The sequence below is a fragment of the Quercus suber genome, unplaced genomic scaffold, assembly GCF_002906115.3.
Source record: "Quercus suber isolate HL8 unplaced genomic scaffold, Cork oak 2.0 scaffold_193, whole genome shotgun sequence".
Taxonomy (NCBI): domain Eukaryota; kingdom Viridiplantae; phylum Streptophyta; class Magnoliopsida; order Fagales; family Fagaceae; genus Quercus; species Quercus suber.
In genome coordinates this window covers 593,350-604,040 of record NW_027069651.1, presented here as the reverse complement: position 1 = coordinate 604,040, position 10,691 = coordinate 593,350, and the positions used below count along the sequence as shown (strand labels likewise).

The 10,691-nt window shown below is 38.1% G+C and overlaps 2 protein-coding genes across 2 annotated transcripts; one reads left to right on the top strand and one right to left on the bottom strand.

Moving 5' to 3' along the window:
* The first annotated feature begins 2,436 nt into the window (after positions 1 to 2,436).
* Positions 2,437 to 3,247, top strand: LOC112016777 (uncharacterized). Its single transcript, XM_065778885.1, has 4 exons — positions 2,437 to 2,640; positions 2,735 to 2,785; positions 2,889 to 3,114; positions 3,205 to 3,247. The coding sequence occupies exons 1-4, from the start codon at positions 2,479 to 2,481 to the stop codon at positions 3,219 to 3,221; spliced, it is 456 nt and encodes a 151-aa protein (XP_065634957.1). The 5' UTR covers positions 2,437 to 2,478; the 3' UTR covers positions 3,222 to 3,247.
* Positions 3,248 to 9,526: 6,279 nt separating this feature from the next.
* LOC136069846 (transcription factor MYB15-like) lies at positions 9,527 to 10,407 on the bottom strand (the record flags this gene model as incomplete). The annotated part of the gene is made up of 2 exons (XM_065778884.1): positions 9,527 to 10,104; positions 10,271 to 10,407. Coding segments are annotated over 2 exons (645 nt in total), but the record flags the coding sequence as incomplete, so codon positions are not given.
* Between the last annotated feature and the right edge of the window lie 284 nt (positions 10,408 to 10,691).

Sequence of the window (10,691 nt, the reverse complement as noted above, 5' to 3'; positions counted from 1 at the left end):
GGTAGCAATGAAGGAACTCTCTTATTGTGAGCCTCCTCGCTCCGTCCGTCATGGCTCCGTACAGGACCTCCATGGCGATAAAGACCCTCCAGGCGTTGGGGGACACCTGGCTGACGGATATGCCTAGGTAGCTTAAGAGTTCGCGGTGTAGTGAACTCAATGGGAACCTCAACCCAGCCTTTAGCACCGGCTCGTACACGCCCACTCCGTCCACTCCTTCGTAATAACATTTCTCTGACACGTAAGGTAGACGGAGTGGGATATGGTCAGGAATTTGGTAGCGGTCCCTTATTGTACTGAAGTGACCCTCCTTGATGGTCGACACAAAAGCGTGGACCGTCCACTCTGGGGGCAAGATGAACTCCCTAAGTCCATCAACCCCTACGACGGACCCCACTATTTGTTCTTTGTCATCTGGAACCTCCTGGACTTCAATCATCTCCAGGCCCTCATGTGTTGAGGACGAGGAAGATGACGACGGACTACTCTCGCTCGAAACGTCGTGGTCTTTGGGACCTGACGGGTATATCCCCTCGTAGTCCGCCCCGTCAGGAACGACCGACTGGTTACTTGACGCACTAGACATTTCCTACATATAATTACAGAACCTAAGACTCTGACGGGTTGAAGATAACAACGGACGCATTAAAGTGCATATAAAAGAAAAAAGAAAAGACGGATGTAAAATAACTCACCAGGAGCTTGTAGTAGGATGCAACGAGTGACGGATGCTTGAGTGAACGGGTGGTGCTCTGACAGACGTGACGGACTCGCTCTGACAAATCTCTTCCAGCAGCAAGTGGAGAAATGAGAGGCGGAGGACTAATATTTATACTGGGAATGCACGGAAGACGAAGCGACGCCTCGTTCCAAAACAACAGCCACTAACAGATTGACATTTGGCACAAAGCATTAATGCGCCAGCTCCTGACTTAGCATTGTATGGGTGAAAATTTACAGACAGGCTACCGAGTTTTAAATCCGTCACCCCATGGGTCCGTTCATAAGTGCTGACGGACCCATCGGGTGAGGGGGCAACTGAAAAGGGAAAAGTATCTCTTAAGCCCAAATAAACGGATCCATCATTTGCACGGGCCCCCTATGGACGGACCTGATGTGAACGGGCCGGACATGGACCGGGTGAAGAACGGTGGGCTAGTTATCCATGGGCCTGCTGAGCCCCTAATGAGGGATATTTTGGCCCATTCTCGTAAGAGCCCAAACGGAGTCCTTGCGCTAGTAGGACTCCGGAAATCTTGTATACTTGGTAAAAATCTTCCGCATAAGGAGGAGACTTATTCATCACGTTTAGGATTCTAGAAAAAGAGTCCTATAAGGAAAAGACTTCCGCACCAAGGAAGGGATGTCAACCTCAAGCCACTATAAAAGCCCCAATACCCTCATAAGCCAAGGTACGCATAATTAACCCACTCTGGCACTCTAGAGTTGTGAGCATACTTTCTAACTTGACATTCGGAGAGTATTGGGCCGGCACCATACCGGTGCTCTCTGTTAGGTCCTCTTTTCTTTGTGCAGGTGTCGTTTCGAGGGTATGAGCATTGTGCAACTCACTGTTGATATTTTCAGCATCATCAGTTAGCATCTTTGAATGGATCAAGTCAATAAAATTGTCTAATAGACCCTAAAAAAAACTTATTCCTAGTCCTCAGCCAGCAAAGACAAATAAAGACTTTTACATTGATAGTAGAGAGTGAAAAGATCATGTAAATGCCAATAAAATGAAAAATTTGCACGCTAAAAAAAATTGTGAGTTCTTAGAAAATGCAACATTTGAAGGGGAAAAAAAAAAAAAAAAAATCAGACCATCACTTTTCTTTTTTACTTGGGGCGTTACAGGCTGGGCCACTAAAGATGAGCCCAAATCAAACCCATCAACATTTGATGGGTCAAATGCCAAACCTAAGTCTGGTCCATTTTCTGTATCCATTGGAAGTCCCAAACCTGATTGCAAAGAAAGGTGCCTATTAATGCCATTGCGGAGGGAGGTTTCTCTTGTGTATACTTAGCTCGGGACCTTGTGAATGTGTCAAAGCAGTATGCTTTAAAACAGTATGCTCGGGACCTTGTGTATATTTAATGATGAGGAATTAGAGGAATTGGTGATGAAGGAGATCTCAGTGTTGAAGTCACTTAAGGGACATCCTAATGTTGTCACACTCTATGCCCATACCATCTTGGATATGGGACGAACTAAAGAAGCATTCCTCGTGATGGAATTCCGTGAGAAATCTCTGGTTAATGTGCTGGAAAGCAGAGGATCCGGGATTTTTTTGATGAGAAACAGGTCCTCTCAATCTTCAGGATGTCTGTAATGCTGTTTTCGCCATGCACTGCCAGTCCTCACCCATTGCCCACAGCCTTTTATTTATTTGAGTAGACTTATTAGTTTCCTTTTGTTTTTGTTTGCTGAGAAATATTTATGATTTATTGTTATTTCTTCCTCTCATTTTCAGAGACATGAAAGCTGAGAATCTTTTGCTTGGATCTGATGGAGTATGGAAGTTGTGCGATTTTGGCAGCACCTCTACCAATCATAAGCGTTTTGGGAAGTCTGAAGAAATGGGCATTGAAGAAGATAATATCAGGAAGCACACGACACCTGCTTATAGAGCACCCGAGGTTGAACACTGAACTTCACAGTTCACTCTTACGATGTTAAATTTCTGATTTTAATGCTGAAGTTATTTGATTTTTGTTTTCCTCCTTTACCTAGATGTGGGATCTCTTTCGGAGAGAACTTATAAATGAGAAGGTAGACATATGGGTAAGTCAAGCTGAACCTTGTAATTCATAGTGAAATGCAGAAACAGTCAAATAATCTAATCAAATGTGCAATTAGGAACTGACGTTACTCTGTCAATCTGCAGGCGCTGGGTTGCCTCCTATATCGGATTTGCTACTTCAAAAGTGCATTTGATGGAGAATCAAAGCTTCAAATTTTAAATGGGAATTATCGCATTCCAGAGTTACCCAAATATGGCTCCTCTGTTACAGACCTGATCAAAGAGATGCTTCAATCTTCACCAGATGACAGACCAGACATCACGCAGGCAAGCGCTTTGCTTGATTGGCCATTCATCTCCATGAATTTAGGTTAGTTTATAGATCATCTTGTCCTAGCAATCTTAGCTGAAGATTAAACATTCTACTAACTGATGCTGGGATTTTTTACAATGTTGGCAGGTGTGGTTTCGTGTTAATGAGCAGTTACCTGCTAATCTTCAGTTCAATTCATCAATTTGTTGCAAAATTTTTCACGTGGTTTTTCAAATTTTTGGGATTTTTGATAGAAATTCCTTGTTCAAGCCAATTTTGTCCAATTACTCTCAATTAAACTTAATTTGTCACTACATTTTAGATCATGCATCACAACTTTTATTGTTCGTGCATCATATAGATTTTGTTCTATATTATTTATTGTGCTAATTTGCAGTCTGCCCTTGTTTTTGTTTTCTCTTGTTCTTTGTGTTTTTCTCTTTGTGTCTCTGTCCTTTCCTTAGCACTATGCCTAGGAAAACTAGAGCCCGTAGGAGTGTTCCCTCACCTTCTCCTTCACCCCTCCATCCTTTGATAGTGAGAGGTTTCGAGTGGGAAAAACCAAGAGATTTTTGAGAAGCTGAACATTAGGAGAAAGATTTGGGCTGAGCGTTCTGTGCAATTAGATGAGCTTGATCCTGCAATTAGGGCAATTTTTGAGCGTCGGGGTTGTTACCCTTGGTGGATGTTTCTGATCCTCCTCCACCTTCTGCCTTGATTAGAGAGTTTCTATTCGAACATCTCTATCCGCATCTATGATTCCAACACTCTAGTTAAGAGTTGGATACGAGGCGTAGAGTACACCATTACTCCTCGGGTAGTGGCTGATGCTCTAGGGTACCTTTGGTCCAGCATCCATCTATCCTTATGCTGAGTCTCCGAGATTAGCGATGTTTTGTCATACGTCACTGGTACTGCTATCCAGTGGGGTTTTGATCCTCGGATCACTTTTGCTGAGCTCTCCGGGTTGCACTATCTGTTCTTTCGGATAGCTTGTCATTCGATCTGGCCTATTTCCCATGTTCACACCATTCCTCTTGAGAGGTGTGTATTTCTGTACGCTCTTGTTACTGATGCTCCTATTAGTTTTCCCCATCTTTTTTTTTTTCGTTCTTTGAACGAAGTTTATAGGAGTTCATCTACTGCTCATGCTCTTGTTCATCCTATTTTCATTCATAGGATTCTTCTCTATCTTGAACTTAGTGGCTTTCCTTCCTCTGAGCCCGTTCATGTGATAGGTCCTATAGGTGCGTCTTTTCTTAGACTGAGGGCCGTTCATCTTCGAGCTGGTTCTAAACACCCTAGGTCTGAGCCCTCTAGTAGCGCACCTCCTCCTTCTTCTTCTGCAGGTCTTGCTGGTGAGGATATTCCTATTCCAGTTGGTGATGATGCTGCTGCTGCTGATGTTCCTCCATCTCCTTCGGCCGACTTTGATGTTCGTCGTACTTTGGAGACTGTCATGACTGTTCAGCAGGCTCATGGTCAGATTTTGGTGGACTTGCTGGATGAGATTCGTGCTCTCTGAGCTGATTTTGCGCGTCTTCATTCACCCTCACCACCTCCTTTTGATGGCGACTTGTGATTGCTCTTTGGCATTCCGTCACAAAAAGGGGGAGTGGAGTTTTGACTTGTAGTAGAGTTTTTGTTGTTAAGGGGAGATTTTTTTTGGTTTTAGAGGAGCTTGTGGAGTTTTTAGATTGTATCTATGTGCTTCACTTTGTATATCATTTTTGGGACATTCATGTTAGGGGGAGTAACATTGATTGATATACATGATATTTTTATTGATTCTTGTTGCTTTTATGATTCACTGCGTATTAATTTATATTTATGATTGATTTCATATATGTCTTTATTTTGAATTATGTGAATCTTACAAGAATGTTATACCTGTTGTTTTACTCTTTACTGTCACACATGCGTTTATGCGTTTGTTGAGTATTTCAGGATTATACAGGTTGATTCAACTAAGCTACTGTCTACACTTGCACTATGGATAGTAGTTAGGCTGAATTGAATTTTATGAGCATTATCTTTGTAAAGGGCTTTTTATTTGTAAAACTTTGAGCTGTCAATTAGGGTTTTGTCACGGATTGCCAAAGGGGGATATTGTTAGGTTCTAAAGATTTAGGAATTTATGTATTTAGAACTCTAATTTGTATTGTTGGCAAACCATGATCAAAACAGGTTGTTTAGTCTTGTTTAGGCTTGCTCAAAGTATGTTTATTTGTAAAACTGGAATCGAGTGAGTGCAGATTTATTGGACTAAATCTGTAAGGCTCGATCGATCGAAAATTAGACTCGATCGATCGAACCACGTACAGATTTATTTTTCTGCAGAGTTCCAGTTCAGCCCAAACTCTATTTAAACGTCTTGGGGATCAAGTAAAACACTCATATATATAAGGAAAACCCTAAACGTTTTGGGACTGCTAGAGAGATTAGAGTGCCTCTTGTGCCTCCTTTTATTTTTAGGGTTTTGTACCCAAACCTCTCTAAGTCTTGTTGCTCATATTTGCGGTTTATGTGAATCTCTTGTGAGATCCTTGAGGAGCTTTCCTTCACATAAACTTAGGGTTTTTAAGGTAGAGATTATTTCAACATCTTGATGATCAACAAGGTTGCTGCCATTGAAGATTAAAAAGAAAAGCAAGCGGGGAGCTTGTAGCTGATTGAAGAATTCAAGAAAGAAGTAGTCCGTGGATTCGGAGCCTGCGCGTGGTCGTGTCAGGAAGTTCTACTGGTGGGTAGCATTAGGAAGTCGAGCAGGGAGCTTGTAGTCCTTTTTTACGAACTTTAATTCTTTCATAGTGAATTCAGGTTAGCCTTGAGGATCGGTGGGTCAAATCCTCCCCAGGTTTTACCGTGTGGTTTCCTGGGTGATCATATCTTGTGTTATTTATTTTCCGCTGCTTTATATCTTGATATGATTGTTTGGATTGTTTTAACCTAGAATTGCTTAATTTGACTAAGTAACAACTTGGCTAATTAATCTAGGCTACGCAATCTGGTTGTTTAAGGGGTCTAAATTTCTAACATTTCAATCACAATGTGTCACCACGAGCGTACATCAAACATGTTGTTGAAGCCTAAGCCATGATTGTCACTATTAAAGGAGACACCACATCTATAGGCATAATACAAGCTTCTTAGCTAAACTTTAGTTTTAAAAAGACTATCTCTTATTGGCTTAACGAATAGGACTCCCATCTATTCCATATATATCTATATGTATGTATGTATGTATGTATGTATGGAATATGACTATATAACTATTTCCATATTTTTAGAGATAATTCATGTTCGAACTTGCTTAGAGCATTCACACAAAAATTGATAAAAATAATTTAGCTTTTAACATTTTAAAAAGCCACTTTATCTATTTTAATAACTCATTCTACAATACATCATACATCAAATTTTTTATTTTTGCATACAGCTTATTAAATAATATAAAAAATCCAACATATTAGAAAAATTAAAAAATAAATAAAAGAAGAGTGAGAGATAGGGAAGAGAGAGACAATAAAAATAGTTTTTTTTTTAAAAAAAAAAATAAATAAAAGAGTTGTTACAGTGAACTCTTATTTATAAGAGTTCATTTTAGTGGTTTTACCACATCTATTATGAATGCTCTTATGGAGCCTCTACTTATCGATTGTTGGAGCATATTTTAAGGATTCTCGTTAATGGTGTGGAGCTACTTGGGGTTGAGCATATCTTCCATGAAGCCAACCAACATGTTGACACTTTAGCCAAAAGAGGTGACATACAATCCTATCATTTTGTATTTGATAACACACTACGTGTGGTGGAGACTTTGTACTTAATGTTCGTTTGGCATGATTAATTTTGCTAACTGATTTTACTATTCAGCTTATTTTTGCTACTGTTCATGGGTCCCATTGTACTTTTTAACACTATTCATTGGTTTCACTATATTATTTCAGCTAACTTTTACCTTTATCTACAATACTTTTAGCAAACTGTTTTTAGTTTCAGCAAAATAAGCAGATCCCAAACAAATCCTTAATGTGTATTTACTTCTTGGTAACAGAAAAACAAAATGTGTCTAGAAATTATTGTGGTTTAGCTTTACCACCTAATTCTCGAAATGGAGGGAAAACACTTTATATATAACTTGAATCCATGATATCACCTTTCACTTAACAATTACAACAAGAGGATTTGCCAATTAAGCTAGAGCTCCCTGGTAAGGGGAAAGAACTTGAGTGATTACATCTTACTCTTTTGAATTGTGTATTACAATGAGTCTATTAGGGATATATAAAGAAGGTTAATCTTATCCAAACCATAGAATAACCTTAGAATTACTTTATTTGAACTATAAGTAAATTTTTAATAAGCAGAATTAACATTACTCTGCTATCAGTAATGTGCATTTGGGATTTGCTTTAAAAGAAATTTTGCTTTTTGTCTCAACTCTTTTTTGTAAATAATCTAACTTCAAGTTTTTTCTTTTTTTATTTAAATACTCTTATCTTTTATTTTTTTGTAACACATTTAACATAAAAATTACCAAAATCATATATTTTGATGATCACTATGTAAATAAGCTACCAGAATAAACAAAAGCCAAACACACAAGTGGTTTTTAGAACAATAAACGTTACATAATTTGGGCTTTCTAATTCTATCCTCATTTCTTTGTCAAATTATGTTTGGTAGATTTTTTTTATATGATAAGATGTTTGATAGATTAAGTAAACATGACATGACAAGCAAAATCATCAATATATTGATCATCAATTACTTTTTTTAGGTTTTAGATTTGGGTTGAAAACCATGATAAAAAATGTCTTATTATAGTCATTTAAGGGTTGTTTGGATTTGGTTGTTTTCATCACTCATCACTGAGTTTTCATCACCCATAACTCAAAACTAGTGGGTCCCACGACAATAACATTTATTTGGATTTGTTTTGAGTTTTTGTTTTCGTCACTTAATTCTCACTAAATTGAGTGATGAGTAATTGAAACTGGAAACAAGTTTTTGGTGTTTTTGAGTTATGGAAACTAAGTAATGATGAAAGTTTGGTAATTTCCTAAGAAACATATGGGCTCACGACAGAGACTAGTCAAATCCACCTTGGACCTTTTGCTCTCTCCAACACTCCACCAACGGCTACACTACTCATGTCCCTCTCTCTTCTCTCATCATACCAGACTTCTTCTTTTTTCTTTCTTCTTTTCTTTTTTTCTTTTCACGCTGGGTCTGGGCTAGGTTTCTCTATTCTCTTCCTCTTCTTCTTCTTCTTTTTTATTCTTTTCTTTCCTTTTCACATTGGGTTTCTAGGTTTGGTTTTTTTTTTTTTTTTTTTTTTTTTTCCTTCACTTTTCACGATATTTTCTCTTCTATTTTTTCCCTCTTTTAGTTTTTTGTAATCTTCATCATGTAATTTGTTGTGGTGTTGAAGGTGTTGGTGGTGTGAATGGCCTGATCTACTATGGTGGATTGGTTTGATGTTTTGTTTCTATTGCACCAAGTCAGTCCGTGGATCCTACAAAAATTTGAGATTTTTGAGTTTTTAGAATGAAAACTCAACTAAACTTAAGGGCCAAACAAAGCTGGGTATAAGTTGGGAATTTTCAAGTGATAAAAAATGAGTTATAGGGTGATGAGTTTTGAGTGATGATTTTTGGGTAATGAGTGATGAGAGATCAATCACTCACCATCCAAACAAGGCCTTAGTGTCTGTAAGTATAGTGAAGGTTGTTGCGTAGGTAGTAAAGGTCACTATGCAAAACTGAGCTTCTAGACACCTCTCAACACGTAGTCAATTGATCAAGAAGCCTAGATCTCGACAAATCAGGATGTTGCTCGACTCGAGATTACTGTTTCGTTATTGCAGCTCATTCATCACATTGAGTGATATCACAAGTAAGGTATTTAAGTAAACTTTAATACATGTCCAAATGACTTTTGGAGCTGCTCTTAAATAGATTTAAAGAAATTGTGCATCCTATTCTCAAAAGCCTCTACCAATGATCATTCAATAAACAATCTGATCTTATGGTATTGAAGCTATTGCAATGTATACCATGAGTCATCGCAAGTACCAACTTTGAATATTGAAGTTGCGGACTGAAGGTTCATGTTGCAACATCTCCATAACTGAGGAAGTTCATGGAGGTGTGTTTGGTAAAACTAGTAAGTTTTACCAAACACCTGAGATAGTGGATCTGTTTATCTTGGGATTGATAAGTTAAATATCTCGAGGGTTTTTACTGTGAAATTTCTATTTAATTGGTTTTCCTTGGTTACTATATCTTTGTGTACTGTTTTGATTCGGTTGTGCTAAACTTAATTGATATCCAAAGGCAAATCATAATTGATCTAATTAATAACTTAGCCTTAAATCTAGTTAATAACGGTTATAACAGGGGTGTAAAAACCAATTTTACAACCCCATACATCACTTCGTACTAGTAGTAAGTTGCTATCGTAGAAAGGGAAGTAAACAGAAACTATATAATAGATCGACAACTGTTACAAAGTTCTCCATGCATACATACGTTTTAAAAACATAAATCAAACCCCTCATGTTCCTCGTACAATCCATATGGGCACAAGAACTCATCAAATAACGGAGATAAAACTTCAGTGTCCAGTAATGGTGCCTGGAAGTCACTCAGAATGTAGGAATTATCTGCCAAAAATGGCTGTGTCCAGAAATTATCATTCGTTTCTGCATATGCTTCTAAGGAAGTAACATTATCATCCACGACCATGTTTGTACTCATTGCAACTGCAGTATCTGTGGTGATGGACGAGAATTCACTTGAGGATTGTTGTGGGGATAACATAGAGCTATCAATAATTTCGACAGTTTCTTGATGCAGATGAGAATTATTTGCCCCTTTTAGTCTCTTTTGGCTTTTCTCTCGCGGGAAAACATTGTTTGAGCTGGAGTTTTCTTCTTGTGCGATTGAGTTCTGTTTCAAGCGTTTTTTGAGGTTGGTGTGCCAGTGGTTTTTTATCTCATTATCTGTTCTTCCTGGCAGCTGAGAAGCAATTGTAGACCATCTGCAAGTGACAATGAAGAAGAAGTGTGAGACAGTCCACATAATTTTAATAGTTGAGGGAGTACCAAGTCGATGTACTGACTAATTACTAGTGATTATGTTGTCATCTTAATTATGTCTGATGTTTTGGTAAATTTGTTTACAAATTGAATGTAATTAGAGCGTACCTATTCCCCAGTGATTCATGTAATTTGATGATAGTTTCCTCTTCTTCTTTGCTATAGTTCCCTCTTTTGATATTTGGCCTTAAATAATTCAGCCATCGAAGTCTGCAACTCTTCCCACACCTTGATAGACCTGAAAATTTTTAAATTTCATTAGGTACTATTCCAAAATGGAGTTAATATTAACCACCAAGCCGAGTTCATTAATATTGGACACATCATTTCTGGCTATAGTTTTTTGTTTGGTGCCAAAGACAACACATTGTGGACTAGAAATGCAAAGAGGAAAAGAGTGAAATTATAAGAGACGAATACTGGAGGTGAAGAACAAAAGGAGGTCATTGAATTTTGATTGCCAATAGAATTTGAAGAAGAATTCAGACGGAAGAAGACGAATAACAATTATCAGCAACAAGAAGAAAAC